This window comes from Triturus cristatus, chromosome 1_2 (genome assembly GCF_964204655.1).
Source record: "Triturus cristatus chromosome 1_2, aTriCri1.1, whole genome shotgun sequence".
Classification (NCBI taxonomy): domain Eukaryota; kingdom Metazoa; phylum Chordata; class Amphibia; order Caudata; family Salamandridae; genus Triturus; species Triturus cristatus.
Genome location: NC_140580.1, coordinates 1,174,485,055 through 1,174,503,891, shown reverse-complemented (window position 1 = coordinate 1,174,503,891; position 18,837 = coordinate 1,174,485,055). Strand labels below are relative to the sequence as shown.

Below are 18,837 nucleotides of genomic sequence, written 5' to 3'. Positions count from 1 at the left end.
CAGGGCCCTCTGCGGCGCCGCAGGTGGCTCCGGCGCCGACTGGTTCGGATCCAGGCTTGGAGGATGTGGTACTGTTGGGGTGCGGCTCCTCTGGAACACCTCCTTCAGGCCACGGCGTTTCTGCCTTGCCGCAAACTCCCACGGGGGTCCCTGTGGTGTCGTTCGATGTCGCCGGGGCTCGGGTCGCATCCCCGAGCCCCTCTCGGTCCTTTGACAGGGTGGTCCTGTCTAAGGCTGAGGTTACGGCGCTGGCAGCAGCTGCACCGTGCCGAGCCACGGAGGTCGGTGGACCCTCCTCATCCCGCTCTGGGTCGAGGCCGAGGGGGGACCCCTTGTCTCTCTCCGGGCCCCTCTCGTCCCTCCACACAGGTGGCTGCCTCGTCGGAGGGCGAGTCAGAGTTTGAGTCGCCGTATGGGTTGCAGAGCGATTCACGCCTCATTCCGGGCTGCGGCTGTTGGAGGGCTTCATGCCACTCCCCAGGCCCGTCTCGATCCCCGCGCAGGTGGCTGCCTCGGCGGGGGTCGGGTCTGCATCACTCCGGCGCCGCCCCTAGCTCTACTTCGGTCCCCGGTGCGGGGTGACTTGGAGGTCCCTTGTCCGACGTCCTACCTCAGGCAGCGGATTCTACGTGCAGGGGTCGTACCGCAGAGTCGTCTTCAGACACTCCTCCTTCTCCGGAGGCATGCATGTTGGTGTCGTCCTCCCCGGAGACTGGTCGCCGTGTGGTGTATTTTTCACCGGCGTCGAAGGGCGGCTCCCTGCCCTTCCTGGGGCAGAGGTGTTCGTCGAAAGAGCGGCAGGTCCCTCATTCTTCGGCTCCTCTGAATTCCAGGTCTGGCCCTTGCCCGCCCCGCTTGGCCTCAGGGACAGCCGCCTTAGTTTGCAGCCGTCGCCCACGGAGGAGCTGATTTCTCCACCGCGGGGCCCTACGGAGGCGGGTGTGGCCTTCGCTCACGCAGCGTCCACGGCTGTGGGCATCCTGCGCATGGGTGATCCGGTGGCTCACTTTCCGGCGGACCACCTATTGGAGATCCTCCACCAGGGCTCTTGTGGGAGGGAAATCTTACTTACCTTTGAAGGTTCGCTCCTTTCTTCCCTGACGGGGGCTTGGAAGATCTTATCTGCATTTCACATAAATCAGTCGATAGAATTACCCGTATTCTTTCCTCAACCTGATTCAGCTGCAGAAAGAGCTCTATACACCTTAGATGTTAAAAGAGCACTCTTGTATTACACTGAAAGGACAAAATCTTTTCGTAAAACGAAACACCTTTTTTTTTGCTTTTGCGCCACCGCATAAGGGCAATCCTATCTCCAAATCAGGTGTTGCAAGATGGATTGTTAAGTTCATTCAAACATGCTATGCGAAAGCAAAGAGAACTCTAACTGTACCCCCTAGGGCACATTCCACTCGTAAGCTAGGGGCCACTGTGGCTTTTCTAGGAAACATATCTATTGTTTTTTTTTTTTTCTTGTCCTCATACCACCATTGTTTGCAAAGTCAAGCCTAACATCCGACCTGTACCAACCCAGGCGATTTGCAATTAAACATATAGTCCTGCGATCCAGCCCATCCAGTTTCCTGGTTGTTGGTTCCATGCAGGTGTAATCATAGGACGTGAGGCATTAAGTTCTTAATATTCCAATCCAATTCAAAAAATCATCCCAGATCTTAGTACCTGGGCCACCCTTGATTCCAATGTCCATTTTGCAGATAGTTTTAACCACCTGGAGCCAATCCGAACCATGTGGTGGTGCAGAGTCTATCCATTTTTTACAAGTCTCTCTCCTAGCGAGAAGGAGCAAATAGAAAAGTAGGGCCCGCCTATTTGCTGAAAAAGACAAGGTCAGCTGATCCTCCTGCCCTATCAAGATCAACGTTAAGCTCATTTTAATATTGGTGCGTAGGATTTCATTGATTACTTTCTCAACCAAAAGCAAATAGTCCTGTAGCAGGGGGCGTTCGAAAAACATATGTCGATCATCCGCACTTAACATACCACATCTATGGCATCTTGGGGCTGCGGCTGTTACAAATTTTGCCAAATTCTGGGGTGTCCAATAAAGCCTATTGGCTGTAAAAAAATAAATGGTTCCTTTTCAAATTTTCTGGCTTGACCACCCTATAGAGTAGTTTAAAAGAAAGTTGCCACATTCTCTCCGGCTCCGTCATCTGAATAGCACCATCCCAGATCTCATAACTTTCCTATTGTTGACATTTGCAAAGCTGCAACATGGTCTACACCGCACACATTCACTAAAGATTATTGTGTAGATGTGTCTGTAAGACAACCAGCCAATGTGGGTCAAGCAGTACTTAAAACACTATTTCCGACAACTCCAAGAGCTACAGGTTAGCCACTGCTTTGGGAGGATACTGCTATATAATCTATGCACAGCATGTGATCTACAGCTCACATGCCTCAAACGGATAATGTTACTTACCCAGTAAGCATCTGTTCTTGGCATGTAGAGCTGTAGAGTCACATGCGCTGACACCCACCTCCCCGGATACCTATAGCTGCTGCAGGTCTGTATTTAATTTACACACATATGCATGGACATCTCTATTCTTTACTACTACTCCATTCTCACCCTCTACGGCAAACAATCTAACAATGGAGTCGATGCCCATGCACACTATCATCGAAAGGAGGAGTCCCCTACCTCGAGACTGGAAAGACTTCTTCGAAGAAAAACAAGTGCAAACATCCGGACCCAACACTAGATGGCGAACTATGCACAGCATGTGAATCTACAGCTCTACGTGCCAAGAAAAGATCCTTACTGGGTAAATAACATTATCCTTTTGCATGGTGACCCCCCCCAAGTTTTTCAACTGATGCTGCTGTTATCAGTCAGTCAGAAAACTTTATTTCGGCTACAAGCCATAAAAGTCATAAAATTTCATGATATGATATTTACAAATTTAAAACATGATTAATAGAAACAATAAAATAGAACAATTCACAATTAACACAGATTAATAAGAAGGATTGATGCCAGTATGTTTAGCTTAGTGAGGTAGTAGTTTTCTTCTGGTTAGCCACATAGAAAAGAGAAATTTGGCTATCACAGTGACGTAAAGGGGAGAAGGATCATATTTCAGCAACCTGAAGAGATCTCTGTGGTTTGTGGCCCCTATGTTCTTGGCAAGTTGGATTATCCATTTCCTACGAGATATTTTATATGCCAAACAGAAGATTACAACATGAACCTCAGTTTCATCAGTAGCACCACACCCAGGGCAAGATTGCCTTGGTACACCAGCCCATTTGTTTGTTCTTGAGAACAGGGGGAGGGACCCATGCCTGAATTGTAGGTATAGTTTTTTAGCCAATACAGGTTGGATCAGGTCAATTGCAGACTCAAAGCTATAACTGATTTTGGCCTCGAGAAAAACCGAGGTGAGATTTGAAGTGTTAACTGATCGAATGATCTGAGTTAGCTTAAATTCCTGCAGTGTTTTTGCCAATGATTTTTTTGGCAAAGAGGGACAAGTGTCCTCAGGTGAAAGCCAGAGGTCTTCTCTCCCTATATCTCTGAGTGTTTTCCTAACATGAGCTAACCAAGGGATAGCACCTGCCCTTGGTAGCAGTAGAATAGATTTCAATTCTTCCTGAAAGATGGCAAGTTCAGGAGTGCTCCATAGTCGTCGCCAGTACATTACTGACCTGGAGGCGACCATGTCCGCAATTGGTTGTATACCCAGGTCCATCCTGAGCGGCTGTATGGGGGTGCTCACCGGAAGTGCAAATAGCTGTCTTAAAAATTTGTTTTCTGACTTAGTTAAAATCAAAGATGGATTGTGACCCCATAATTCCGCACCATAAGCTGCCATCCCCCTTGCCTGACTTTTATAAATCTCTACCAATGGACTTACTAGTTTTAGGGGGCTATTTTTAAGCATCTTTAGTATTCCCCCTGATATCTGGACGAGTTTTAGGTTTACTTTTGAAATCTGATCAACCCAAGTCATTTTGTTGTTGAGGGTCAGGCCGAGATAATCAAAAGTGTTCACCCGTTCTAGAGGCAGTCCATCCAATTTCGGTATAGGACGGTTGATGGTATCTGCGTGGAACACCATGTATTTAGTCTTGTTCACGTTGATTATTAGGTTCCTTTTCCTACAGAAGGAGGCAAAACCATCCAGAACCCTAGCCATGCCCATAGGTGATCTTGACAGGAGCAGAGTATCATCCGCGAACATAAGTACGGGAATTCTCCTGCCTGCCAACTTAGGGGAATCTATATCACTCAAGGCCAGGATATCATCAACAAGTCCGTTCAGGAAGAGGGCAAAGAGTGTTGGGGCTAGAACGCAGCCTTGTCTGACTCCCTTTTCGACCTTGAAAGGGTCTGTAAGTTCTCCATGGAGTCCAAACCTGACTCTGGCAAAAGTGTCCTTATGGAGGCGTTCTAATAAATCACAAAGGTAAAGAGGTACGCCCATCCCCTTTAATAGCTCCCAGAGTTGGCTACGATCCACCATGTCGAAGGCAGACTTTAAGTCAACGAACGTGAGATAAAGACTGCCCCCTTCTAAGACTATACTTTTCCAGTGGATCATTTGCAGCCTAAACAATTGGTCCACAGTTGACATCCTAGCTCTAAATCCCACCTGGAGGGGGGTCAAGATGTTGGTTTCCTCCATCCAGGATTGTAGTCTCCCTAAGAGAATGCAAGCAAATATCTTCTGGGCGACATCAATTAGGCTAATTGGCCTATAGTTTGCCGGATCAAGTGGCGAGCCCTTTTTGTGTATTGGTATGATCTCGGCGCCGGCCCAGGTGGATGGCAACGGCATTCCTGCTAGGATTGCGTTAAAGAGACCAAATAGATAAGGCACCCAGATGTCGGGCTCACTTTTGAAGAGATCACCTGGGATCCTGTCTAATCCTGGGGCTTTATTAGGTTGGATTTTAGTGAGAGCAACTCTAACCTCACTGAGTGTGCACATCGGGGTCAAAGCCTGAATTGAAGGAGGGTACAGGGTAGTGTGGGTGAGGGGGGTGGGCAATGTTGAGGGCTGGGTTGCGTATAAATCTTTAAAGTAAGTACGCCAAATTTCTTGGCCAAGATTGGGTTGGAACGCCTGTGTTGAACGTGACATTCCAGTTTTGATTAGATTCCAGAATGATCTTTGGTCCCTATTTTTTAATGCATGGGAAATTTCCTCCCATCTGCTAATTTCCCACTCTTTTTTAGCTTCGTGGATAATTTCCTTAAAGTGGGCCCTGGATTCCTTTATTTTTAGCTTGTTTCCACTTTTGAGCGTTACCAGAAGCGAGAGCTTTGCTTCCCTGCACGTTTTGTTAAACCAAGTAGGGATCTCCCTTGTGGGTGGTAAGTTTCTCTTAATTGCCCGACTGAAGTGGGTCTCGAGCCTAGCACATAGTTCTATGTGTGTTGCTCCTATCAGCTCGAAATCTGAGAAGCCCTCTGATAAGATTGGGGCTCCCATTAGTTTTTCCAAAAGAGGATAAATCTCAGAGTACATTACGCCGAGATTTCTATCAGATAGAGCAAACTTCTCCCACCTAACTCTTCGGGAGCCATCAGATGTAATCAAGGGAACAACGCTAGATGGGACTATAGATGTAGAGTGGTTATTTGTGAAACCCTCTAAGGTGACAATAATGGGGTTATGATCACTTTCACTACGTTTGTGAACTCGAAAGTCCAGAATGCTTGACCATAGTCCCATGCTAAGCATAATGTAATCAATGATAGACGCTTGGTCGTTTCTTTTAAATGTAGGATTGCCTGGGTTGTCTGCAGGAAACCTGCCATTACATGCCCTTAGTGAGTAAGAAAGTGTTAGTTGGGTAACTTGGAGTATCAGTGGCGTCCAAGCCTTCGTGGGATAAGAGTTGGACGGTGGTATGGCCCACTCTTGATCCTCATCCTGGGATACTGAGGTAATCAACCCATTTAAGGGTTCGTAGTGACAATTGAAGTCGCCACCAATTACCAGAGTATCGATATTAATAATAGAGCTCAGAAGAGCATCTAAGCAACTCAGAGTAGGGGACTCCTGGCCGTACCTCACAGGGCGAGAGTATATATTTATGATGGACAATACCCGGTTTCCCCTCTTGGACATAACTACACACATAATATCCGGCGAATCAGTATTAATTCTCTTAAACACGCAATCCAAATGAGTCCGTACCCAAATAGACAGCCCTCCAGAGGGTCTTCCCCCATTTGGCCTTACTGCAGATTCCCAGAATGTAGCAAACCCTGCACGGTGATAGGGCTTCAATGCCCATGTCTCCTGGAAGAGGCAGATATCATGACCGTCAATAAAATCCCCCCAATCGGGGAGATCCAACAGCCGTGACAGACCTGCCACATTCCAGGACAAAATTTTCAGTCCCTTAGTCTTGTGTGAAGGGGAATGGGCAAGGTGAGACCTTGGTGGTATAGGTGTTATGGGCGGGGGAATTCTGGGGTTGCCATTTACAATGGTTGGAGTTGGGCCTAGCTCCGTATAGGGATTAATGGACAAAGTGTTGAAAAGGGTAGTGTCAGAACAGGACACTATTGGCTCAGGGGGTGGTGTCGTCAATTCAATTTGGCGCAGCAGCCTTGGGTTGGGGGATCCACCTAGGAGCGTGGTCGAGCTCAGAACGGGTAGGATGCCCTGATCAGTGCCTAAGGATAAAGGATTCCTGACGTCTACGATTTTTGGACGTTCAAGAGACGCTACAGGGCAATTTGAAGAGTCTCCCCGTGGCCCATGGTCGTAGGCAACGACGAGGTAATTCAAGGTATCTGAACCCATTGTAGCCTGGGGCTGTGTGAATACAGTCAGGCTCTCGATTGGCTCTGACTGGATTAGGGCAGAGTTCCTAGAATTGGCAACCAACTTCAGTCAGTCAACACAGTCCAAGGCGCTGAACCTGTTGTGACATGGAATGTTGAAATGGTCAGATTGTAAAACGGACTCTTGATTTCCATTTTGGCCTATGCATAGTCTCTCTGCAGCCGGTTGTACATTGGATATATTCCTCTTGTGGTTTAATGCTCCCAGCGGATAGAAATATGAGAGTAGGGGGGAATGAATTCCATCAGTCATGTTGTTCCAACCACCCTCCCCCACATGTTCGCCCACATACTTTACCACCCTAGGATCTTTAAAGTTCACAATTATGCAGTCCCCCCTGATATTCTTCACACCCCGGCCTACCCAAGATACTCTTCGGACCATCAGAATTTCCCCATTCAAATTTGGAGGCAGAGGTCTTTTTACATTCAGCCAATGAACTGTCTTGTTCTTCAACGACTGATAGGGTTCAGCTCTGCCTTGTGGTAGTTCAGGAACACCTGTTAAGACCACGACATAAGGGCTACATTCTGGAGGTAGGTCTAGTCTTGGGAGATTATTTGAAGAAGGGGGGGAATTAATTCCAATATTGGTCGGGGGAGGGAAGGAACATTGGGGTTGGGGACCCACTAAACTTCCTAGTTCACACGATATGTCTTTTTGTCGCGTTGTGGCAGTTCGAGCTTGCCTAGGTACTTTAGTATTAGTTGGTTCCCCATCTGATTGGGCTACATTGGGAGCAGAGGAGTAGCCAGTCGCCTGTTCAATGGGCAGGATGGGCGTTAAGTTGGTCGATTGTTGGCATGGCAAATTCCGAGCTGGAAGCACGGATGCCACTATGTTGGGCTGAATCAAATTGGATAGTGATGCTAATTTCCCTTCCAGGGCCACGAGGCGTTCAATTAGGGGGGACAGCCTCCCATCAATTAGTGCAGCCATTCTATTCCAAAAGGCACTGGAACTCAGTTCCTCCTGAATATCCAGACTAAGAGCGGTGGTTGTGGGTGATACGACTAAGTGTTGGGTCGGGGAATTAACTTGGTCGTTTACTTCTAAAGGAGTAATATTATCTTGGTTAGGAGCGGGCAATTTTTTTTGTTTATTTTTAGTGGGACAACTCACAGGACCCCCAGCACGTTTTTTCCCTTTTGTGGTTGGAGGATTCGCCTCGGGACATTTGCCTCTGGCGGACCTATCCGCCATCGATCTTGTCATGGCACACGTGAAAACAGGGGCTGGAAGGAAGTGGTCAGCCTGATTTTGGCCAGGGGCAGTTGGATTAGATTGAGTGGGAGCAATTAGGGAGGGGGGGTCGACTAGCAGAGCCTCAACTGGGGAACCATCTAGTAGGGGGTGTGCAAGGTTATTAGGGGAAGGAATGGTTGTGATGGCACCCAGGGATGATCGCTTCCCTAACGATGGATCTAGGGATAGTCTGCGTTCAGTAGCAGCGATCTCGTAGGCAAGGACATTGCTAGCCCGTGTTATAAAGTTATCAAGGGTCCCCATAACACTCCCACCCTTAGGAGCCAGCCTCAACAGACCAGTAGCCATGGCTTAGTGCCTTTCGCAGAACACACTTGCCAAGGGGGGTGGCCAGTCCAGGCTCGTACAGTCTCGAACGGCCTCAAACGGCCCGCTCTTTGCCCGGGCTACGACCCGCGCGCGTCCCGCTAGCGCGTGAAGGCTAGATACTGGTTATGAAGGGGAAGGAAACGGTGTTGGAGGAGGAGGAGGAGTCGGGAAGAGGACCAGGTGCGGATGTTCAGCTTCACGCACGGCACCCTGGTCCTCGCAGTCCCGAGTATGCCGGTCGCTCACCGCAAGACGGCGTCCAGCAGCGTCCCCTCACCAAAGTTAGTCACAGCGCAGCGAGGCCAACAGCGTGGAGTCAAGGCGCCAGCAGTATCCCAGGCAGTAGATGACAAACGCCCAGTCCCTCGAGGGCAGAGGTAGAAAACCAGGCGCTCCCAGCAACAGCAGCAGCATAAACCAATTTCCCAGTGCAGCCAGTGCCCTCCTCTCACCACTCACAAGAACTTATACACAAGTAAAAGTGTCTCTGAAGCAATCTTAATGTTCACTGGGTATTTTATAGCTCTCCCAGGCCACGTTCACTCCCAACCCAGGCGTGTTGTGTACATTGCCCACCTTTAGGCACACCACACCCTCTCACCACTGTCAGGGCAGTACTGCTGTTATCTAAAAGAGACTGTAGTAATAGATTCCCTACCTTAGAATTACCCCCAGGCGTCAGACTGGATCTGGAGAAATTGTTTTGTAGCAGTACCAATGCGCGTCTGTAGGTGGCGTCGGTCGACTCCACGGCAGTCGATGGCGTTGTGGTCGCTGGGATGACGTTGCAGTGTTTACTTAGACTCTGCACACTGACGTCAGTTTTTTCTTTTTCCACGCCAGCCCGCTCAGATCCAAAGAGAGCTTGCCTCTTAGTCATTTTTTGACTAAACTTTTTTTCGACTTTTGTCAACATCTTTTTTCAGTCTTCGACTCCTGCTGCACAAGGGATGTCCCATCTTCAGACCGGATTCGAGCCTTGTGACTCCTGTCACAAATTGGTGTCTGTCACGGACCCACACCTCGTGTGCCTCTGGTGTCTGGAGTGCGACTGCGACCCAAAGTCATGCTCCGACTGTCTGGGCATGAACCCAAAGTCTTTGCCGGAGAGGTCCTGAAAGCTTCTGGAGGCCTGGCAGTCAGCTCCGTGCTGCTCAAGGTCCCGGTTGAAAGCGAGGTCGAGGGACCGATCGCGGAGCCACCACCATCATTCCTCCTCGAAGTCTTTGTCACTGGGTAAGTAGAAGCACAAGAAGAAGACGAAGCACCGCGGATCTCTGCCTTCTCCCTGTCTGTCGGCTGACGGGACGCAGAAGTTCGTCGTCCTTCGGCTCTGTTCCAGTGGGCACAACATCAGGGGAATCTGTCCGAATGCGTTCAGATCTCAGAGGGCACTGCACAACAATTGCAGTGGTGGCTAACGAACCCTTTCTGCCCCTCTTTCCGAAGTCCTCCTGTTCCTTCTTTCTTTTGCCCGGCAGGTCTCTGCTCTGGGCACTATCAAAGGTTATCTTTTGGCCATCTCTGCCTTTTTACGGTTTCCTGATCAGCCTTCTCTTTTTAAGTCCCCAATTGTTAACCGTTTCCTAAAAGGCATTACGCACACATTTCCTCCCGTGCTGTTCATAATGCCTCAATGGGACTTAAATCTTGTCTTGACATATCTGATGTGCGCTCCCTTCGAGCCCCTTCCTACCTGTCCTTTGCATCTTCTCACTCTCAAGACGGCTTTCCTGATAGCTATCACCTCTGCCAGAAGAGTGAGTGAGCGCCAGGCTCTTTCTTCCAAACCTCCTTTCCTTTCTGTTTAACCGGACAAGGTGGTTTTAAGGACCCGTCCTTCTTTTTTGCCAAAGGTTGTCACGTCCTTCCACATCGGGCAGACCATCACTTTGAAAGAGGAAGAGAGGCTCCACCGTCTGGCCCCAAAACGTGTGCTCTCGTTCTACCTGCAGCGCACACGATAGTTCCGGGTGGATGACCAGCTCTTTGTTGGCTACGTGGGCGCCAAAGGAGGTCGGGCTGTGCGCAAGGGGACCGTCTCTCGGTGGGTCGTTCTCTGCATCAAGGCCTGTTTCTCGTTGGCTAAGAATGAGCCTCCTGCGGGGCTGCGTGCCCATTCTACCAGGGCGATGACCGCCCCTACTGCCTTGGGACGCGGCGTCCCCTTGCAGGACATTTGTCAGGCAGCTACGTGGGCTTCGCTGCACACGTTTACCAAGCATTACTGCCTTGACAGTCCGGTCCGGAGAGACGGCTTCTTTGGTCGTTCTGTTCTCCGTGACTTTCTGGTGTAATCTATTCGCAGACTCACCACCGGGGTTGGTATTGCTGGGGTATCTATTCTAAGGTAAGGAATCTATCACTAACGTGTCTCTTTCAGATGCACAAGTTACTACTTGTGTAACGATATATCTGTAAGAGACATTAGTTAATGATAGATTCCTTACCGCCCCACCCATCCTCCCTGCTCTGCGAACTGATTTCTAGGGTTAAGGTCATCCCTTTCAGGGCCCTAGTTTCTTGGCACCAGTGGTCAGTTTCTTGCATGGCTCTGCGTTCCTGGCGCGGAAAGTCGTGTACAGAACTGACATCAGCATGCATGGGTGGCGCCTAAGTAGTCTCCGTGACGTCATCTCGGCACTTACGACGCCAGCGACGGACGCAGAGCCGCACAATGCCACCTACTGACGCGCAGGGGAACTGCTAGCAAAACTTTCCTGATCCAGTCTGACGCCTGGGGATATTCTAAGGTAAGGAATCTATCACTAACTAATTTCTCTTACAGATGTATCATTACACAAGTAGTAACTTGTGCGTTACTTGCTCCACCTTCATAAGGTAAGCCTTGCTTATACCTCTGTTAGATTTCAGTTAGCCGCTGTTGCCGCCTACCTTCAGAACAGAGAACACTCTTCATTCTTTAAAGTTTCAGTCATTAAGGCCTTTGTGGAGGGACTAAAAAGAGTAATTCCACCCAGGGTGCCACCACCCTATGTGGAATCTCAACATAGTTCTCACTAGTATTATAAGTTCTCCTTTCAAACCACTTCACTGATGCCCTTTACAGTATCTCACTTGAAAGGGAGCCTTTACCTCCCTCAGGTTTGTCAATGAACTTCAAGCCCTGATTCTTTAAGAACACTCTTCCAAGTTCATGCAGATAGAGTAGTCCTTCGGACAAATCGCAGATTTCTCCCCAAGGTGGTGATCTCTGCTTGTCACCTCAATCTGACCTTTGAGCTCCTTGTGTTCTTTCCACATCAGTAGTGGTGAGGACTCACCATACACTAGATGTGAGAAGGGCCCTCATGTTTTACATTGACAGCACAAAACCTTTCCTCAAGGAACAACAACTCTTAATTTCTTTCTCAAAGCCACATTAAGATTGTGATCTCTGCAAAGCGGGAATCGCACGCTGGCTGGTCCAATGTATTCAGACATGTTATGCTAAAGCTAAACAAGCTTTGCCTATATCTACCAGACCCCCACTTTACTTGTAAGAATGGAGCTTCCATTGCTTTCTTGGGCAACAGCCCAATACCTGGCATTTGAAAGGCAGGTATCTAGTCCACTCCACACATTCTAACCAAGTACTATTGTGTGTACGTCTAGGCACACCAACAAGCTAGCGTTGGGCAAGCCGTACCCCGTCCACTTTTTCAGTCCTCAGCAATGTCCTCTGGTTAGCTGCTGCTTAGAGAACTGCTTTACAATCTATGCACAGCATATGTATCTACAGCTAGACGTGCCACAAACTGAAAATGTTACCCTGTAAGCATCTGTTAATGACATTTGGTGCTGTAAATTCCCATGTGCCCACCCTCCACCTCAGAAGCTTTTGGTCGTTGCACAGCCTCTTTTTTGTATTTCTTGCATAGTTCTTTCATTCAGTATCTCTATGCTTCATTGTTATCCTCAACCTCCATGCGGAGAAACTGTATAACAATGGAGCCGCGGCTATGCACATTACCATTAATAGGCGGAGTCGCCATACCGCGTGACTTGAAAACTTGTTTGAAGAAAAATAACTTGCACACGTCCAAGCCCAACACTAGCTGGCAAGAGTATGCACAGCATGTTGATTTACAGCACTACATGCCACAAACACATGCTTACAGGGTAAGTAACATTTTCCATATCTTTTTGTGTTCTGATTGAGTTAACTCAACATATCTTGGAACTACTGATGACCTAATCGGTTCTTCCCAGAACCAATTCAGAATTGTAATTGTTTTAAAAATGAGTTTGACATTGACAAGCAAAGCATTGACAACAAGGAAACCCCCTGGTGTGGTTTGTTTTACCGTGAAAAGATAGCCATCATTTGTGATGGCATAACGACTTTCTTGTCTGGAAACAGGCCACCCCGGGGGGTTTCCTTATTAGAAGGGCATGCACAAGCACCACTGAGTGGAACGATGGGAGCAGGTTACAAGTAAGGGGGAGAGGGGTAACTTAGTGGCTGTTCTTGATAATGTAAATGATGCAGCACCGAGTGGAACGATGGAGCAGGTTACAAGTAAGGGGGAGAGGGGTGACTTAGTGGATCCTGTTGATAGTGTAAATGATGCAGCACCGAGTGGAACGATGGGGCATGTTACAAGGGGGGGGGGGGGCTGGGGAATGATTTAGTGGCTCTTCTTGATAATGTAAATGATGCAGCACCGAGTGGAACGATGGGGCAGGTTACAAGTAAGGGGGGGGGGGGAGAAATGACGTAGTGGCTCCTGTTGATAATGTAAATGATGCAGCACCGAGTGGAACGATGGGGCAGGTTACAAGTAAGGGGGGGGAGATGACGTAGTGGCTCCTGTTGATAATGTAAATGATGCAGCACAGAGTTGAACGATGGGGGCAGATTACAAGTAATGGGGGGGTGGCTCCGGTTGATAATGTAAATGATGCAGCGCCGAGTGGAACGATGGGGCAGGTTACGGGGGGGGGGGAGGGAGAAGACTTAGTGGCTCTTCTTGATAATGTAAATGATGCAGCACTGAGTGGAACGATGGGGCAGGTTACAGGGGGGGGGGGGGCTGGGGAATGATTTAGTGGCTCTTCTTGATAATGTAAATGATGCAGCACCGAGTGGAACGATGGGGCAGGTTACAAGTAAGGGGGGGGGGGGGGAAATGACGTAGTGGCTCCTGTTGATAATGTAAATGATGCAGCACCGAGTGGAACGATGGGGCAGGTTACAAGTAAGGGGGGGGAGATGACGTAGTGGCTCCTGTTGATAATGTAAATGATGCAGCACAGAGTTGAACGATGGGGGCAGATTACAAGTAATGGGGGGGTGGCTCCGGTTGATAATGTAAATGATGCAGCGCCGAGTGGAACGATGGGGCAGGTTACGGGGGGGGGGAGGGAGAAGACTTAGTGGCTCTTCTTGATAATGTAAATGATGCAGCACTGAGTGGAACGATGGGGCAGGTTGCAACTAAGGGGGGGTGACGTAGTGGCTCCTGTTGATAATGTAAATGATGCAGCACCGAGTGTACGATGGGGGCAGGTTACAAGTAAGGGGGGGAGATGACGTAGTGGCTCCTGTTGATAATGTAAATGATGAGAGGCATAATGCTCAGCGACTGCCATCTTGTTTAAGAAAGACTTTAGGAGAACCCCAATGAGACTATGCAATAAGGTTAGCGTGTCCGTGTGTTGATTGGAGCCATGTGGATGTCTTTAAGAGGAACCCATCGACGGTTGGGCGCGTATGGATCCTAATGACAGAGAGGAACCAAGGGGTGGAAGGGCAGCCACAAAAGCACTGTTAATGTTGGGGGTTTGGCAAGTAGAGACACAATCAAGCTTGTTTAGTCCAGACAAGTAAATTCATGATGCTGTTTTCTCATTTCAGAGTACTCTTCTCTCCAGCCTTTCCCGTTACTTCCGTCGTGGGGGACCGTCTTCACCTGCTGGAGGCATTCTGCCATCTCCTCAACCGAAATCTGCATCAAGCACTAAAGTGGGGACCGAGGGGCAGGAGCCCTTGATCCAGCTGGTGCAAGCCTTTGTTAGACATGTACAAAGATAGGGCCTACTGGGTGCTACACTCTGGATCTCACAGCTGAGCTCATTCCTCTCCTAACCTCTTCGTTTGCCAAATATGTTACCTCTATCAAGACAGCAGAATGTGGAATTCCAAACTGAGATGAGAAACATGCAAAGAAATCAAACATTGGAACTGTTTAGGAACCCTAATAACTGCCCTTTAGAGCAGCCCATGGAGGGAAGCCTCTAAGCGTATAACTGTGGCAGACGGCTCATTTGAAGAGGATAGTGGGCTGAGCCTCCTTTCTTTCAGTGACAATGCATAGTCGGATAACCATTCCTTTCTTGATCAGATTTGCTTACTTCATATGTTGAAAAGAGCCGGCAATGGACATAGTCACTCTTTTCTACTGTAAGTCGTTTACACACCAGAAGAGTTGCCGCACAACTCCTTTCTCTGGCATGGACTGTTGAGAGCCCGAGGTTTTTGAAGACTTTAGATAGAATGGGTGAGTTCAGCTGTGGATCTTGAACACTTGTCTATCCTTTATGAATGGAGTGTTTTCTCGTACACTGCCACTGTGTAGGCTGAGAGCTGGAATGAATGAGTGCACCTGGTGCCTTTCTGCAATTTGAGTAAGTTCTACTTTGTGCTAAGAAGAGCAAGGAGCTAGAATGGTTCATGATGCAGCACTGCTCTCTTGCAATTTTTGTAAGTTCTATTTATACTTGTATTAAAACATTGTTTATAAATGCTGGCTACGATTTTTCCTTGCAGTCTGCGACTCATAAGAGCAGGGCAGGGATCTTATTCCTGCTGGGGTCACAACGTAGGTGGTTGTTCTGTTTCCTTCTCCATAACCAACCAAGTGTGCTTAAGGTTTTCTTCCCCAAATATTAGTACTTGGTGGCTAATCAAGTGGCCCAAGATGTGATATCAGTTTAATGAACTGAGGCAGCAAACTTCTCTGCCACACTAGCAGTATTTTTTGCCCATAAAGGAAATGAGAATGTAAATGGTGAATACAGCCGCAGAACCCCTTCTTATATTCTTCCACTTTTTCAACATCAAAAAGTGGTCGGAGTACTGGTGGCTTCAGAATGGTGATTATGGTCAGGGAGGCGTCCATTCTTTGTAATTGGTTGAGGATGTCGGACCAGTGGGACTTGCAGATAGGAAGATTGCGTTATGCTCCTTTATGAAGGGCCGACACCTGTTCTTCATTGACCCTCCTGCTTACAACGGGATCAGTGGAGTGAGTGGGGCTTTATCTCAACAATTAATTTGTTTCTGAAAAAATCATAAGACAGGAAAAATGTGGGATATCTGATAGAGACTACTAGCCGCAGATTGCTTAACGTAGAATTATCCCCAGGCGTGACACTGGATCCGGAAGATTTTTGCCACAGCATCTCTGTGCGCCAGGGGCGGTACCATGCGACCCCGCCCTGACATCCGCAGACGTGACGTCAGCGAGGTCACATAAGTCCCACCCCGGCGTGCCTACGTCAGTTTCCTTCTTTTCCGCGTGCATCGCGGATCCGGAGTGTGCTCCTTGGCCTGTTTTCAGGCCTCTGACCTTGAGTTGGGAACAGTGTGCAATGCCTTCGGGCTTCAAGAAGTGTGCTTCTTGTGCATGTCAGATGTCGGCAACGGACCCTCACACTGTTTGTATGTGGTGTTTGGGCGAGCACCATGACTACGACTGCGAGACTTGTCAGCACCTCAAGCCGCAGTCCCGGCAGGAGCACCGGATGAAATTGCTGTCAGCCCGCTTGTCCAGGTCGGTCTCGTCGCAGCGTCCATCTCCGCGTCCGTCTCCTTCCCCGGACGGGTCATGGGGCCACCGTTTCCGGCTGCAGCATCGTCCTTTGTCGAGGCCCCATGGGCGTCGTTCGCCCGCCGGTAAGTCTTACAGCTTGCCACCAAGGCCCTGTCCTCCTTCGGCAGAGGGCACCGGTTCCTCGTGCGTCCTCGCCCATCGCCACCCTATCCGCCGTTTCCTGGTGTTGGGGTGACGAGGGCCCAGATGGCAGCCTACGCTACGGCTCTGCAGGCTTCCTTGGGCCCTCCTCCTTTTCCTGCGACGTCCACGGATCCCTCGCCGTGCGCGGGGCCTTCTGTGGACTCTGGTTCGGCTTCAGGTCTTGGAGGTGTGGTGCTGTCGAGGTGTGGCCCTTCAAGGTTCCCCTCTTCGGCCCACGGCGTCTCGGCCTCGCCGCAAAGCCCTGCCGGGTTCCCTGCGGTGTTGCAGGAGGTCGCCGGGACACGCGACTCGTCCCAGAGTCCCCCTCGATCCTCTGGACAGGCGGCTGTCTTCTCCTCTGCGCGCACTCAAAACAGTTTGTGTGTTGGCCAGGGCTACTTCTGACCTGTGGGATTTCGCGAAGTCCCTTCTGCCGCCCCCCCCCCCCCAAGAGGATGCCCACGCTGACCTGCGGCACCATGTGCGGGATGGTTGGGAGTTAACTACATTCATTCTCCGTTCGGCCTTGGACGTCTCCGATTCCCTCGCCGAGCTATGGCGAGTTCGGTGGTCCTCCGCCGCCATGCTTGGTTGCGGGATGGTGTCTTTCCGGAGGATGTTCAGGAGCGTCTTGTGGATTTACCTTTTGATGGGACTTTGTTGTTTCACACCCATGCGGACTCTGCTATTCAGAGACTCCTTGCGGAGCTCTGTCCCCCTCCCCCTCCGTATGGTTCGGTTGGGCGTTCCTCCGGCGTCTTATGGGGCGTGGTTCTCCCACCTTTCTCTTTGGGGCCCTATGTTTTGGTTGGCCCGTTGTGTGCTGTGTGCGGTTCGGGATGCCTTCAGGGCCCTTCAGTTGTGGTGAGTGTTTTGGCTGTTAAGTGCAGCTGTATAGGTCCTCAGGTTGGACCCTTCGTGTCTTTTTGGGCTGCTTGATAAGCCATCTGTGATGTTTTCCACAGGTCTTTTCTGTTTTTGACCTCTGCTGCGGGTTTCCCTAAGAGGTGTTTCTCTGTTTTTTTTGTTCAGGGACAATTCATACCCTAGGTGGGGTATTTATTGGCTATTGTATAGCCCTGTCTTAAGCTAGGCGGCCGTGGATACCTTCTCAGGTTCCCTGCGTTTTCCTGGAGTCGCAGTATACAGCTTGGTGGGGTCTCTCTCTCTCTCTCTCTCTCTCTCTCTCTCTCTCTCTCTCTCTCTCTCTCTCTCTCTCTCTCTCTCTCTCTCTCTTTCTCTCTCTTTCTCTCTCTTTCTCTCTCTCTCTCTCTCTCTCTTTCTTTCTCTCTTTCTCTCTCTCTCTTTCTCTCTTTCTCTCTCTCTCTTTCTCTTTCTCTCTTTCTCTCTCTCTCTTTCTCTCTCTTTCTCTCTCTTTCTCTCTCTTTCTCTCCCTTCCATCTTCGCCTCTGGATCACCGGACTGACCTTTGTCATGCTGATTACAGAGTCATGTCCATCTTCGCCTCTGGATCGCCGGACTGACCTTTGTCATGCTGATTACAGAGTCATGTCTTGGTTTTTCGGCCGGGGCCTGTCTGCTGTTTGTTCTGAGGGGACTGGTTCTTCTGGTGCTCTCCTGTGTTCTGGTTGCCGGCTTTTGGTCGGTGCTGCCTGTATCTCTTTCTTTTCGGGCCGGCCACGCTTCTATTCGGGGGCCGGTAGTGGTCCTCATCTGGCACTCTGCTTGTTCTGAGCTGCTGCACATAGTGTTTGCCGGCTGTCTGCTGTGCGCGCCTGGTTGTTTTGGTCCCCCTCCGTGAGCCTCGCCGTATCAGCGTGTGCTCTGTCCCTTGCTTGTTAGAGCTTTGCGCGTCTGTGTCCTCTTTCTCACGTCTGCGCTTCTCAACTGTGGAACCGTTCAGGCCTTGTTCCCTGCTTCGGGATAGACACCCATTCAGCTGTCCCCTTCGCTGTATGTGTGTTCTCCTGGGGCGGGCTCTATCTCTGTTTTTCCTCTTTTCCTTGGCTTTGAGGGTTCTTTTCTTCCTCTTACTCGCGGGGTGCCTTCTGCCCCTTTGGACCATCTGGCAGTCACCCTTTGCTTCTCGGGTAGGCTTGTGGTTTCCTGGCCTTCCCTTCTCCTTGTTCTTGCTTACTTCTGCTTGGTGGGGGCTGGGCCGTCTTTCCTGCCCCCATGACACATCCCCTGTTGGGGCCCTGTGTTCTTCCAAGCTGGTGGAGTTGTTTCGCAGATCCTCCTCCCCTCTGGGTGTGGCTAAGGTATCTATTCTACGTTAAGGAATCTGACCGCTAGTAGTCTTTATCAGATGTACAAGTTACTTACCTTCGGTAACGATGTATCTGGTAGAGACGATTCTAGCCACAGATTCCGTCACGGCCCGCCAATCCTCCCCTTTCTGTGAGGAACCTTCAGCCTGGTCTTCTGCACTCTGGGTGGCATTTGTCTTCTGTGGGTGCTCTCTTTCTCTTCCTCCCTGGCGGGATGCTTCGTTCTCTTTATTTGTT

General features: G+C 49.7%; 1 protein-coding gene across 2 annotated transcripts in view; it reads left to right on the top strand.

The window, feature by feature from the left end:
- Positions 1-15,155, top strand: part of NUP188 (nucleoporin 188) — a 1,223,536-nt gene extending 1,208,381 nt beyond the window's left edge. For both annotated transcript variants that reach the window (XM_085614037.1, XM_085614036.1), the window contains exon 44: positions 14,269-15,155. In XM_085614037.1, the coding sequence (XP_085470163.1) occupies positions 14,269-14,445 (177 nt within the window). In that variant the 3' untranslated portion in view covers positions 14,446-15,155. The remainder of the gene's footprint in view (positions 1-14,268) is intronic.
- The last annotated feature ends 3,682 nt before the right edge of the window (positions 15,156-18,837 follow it).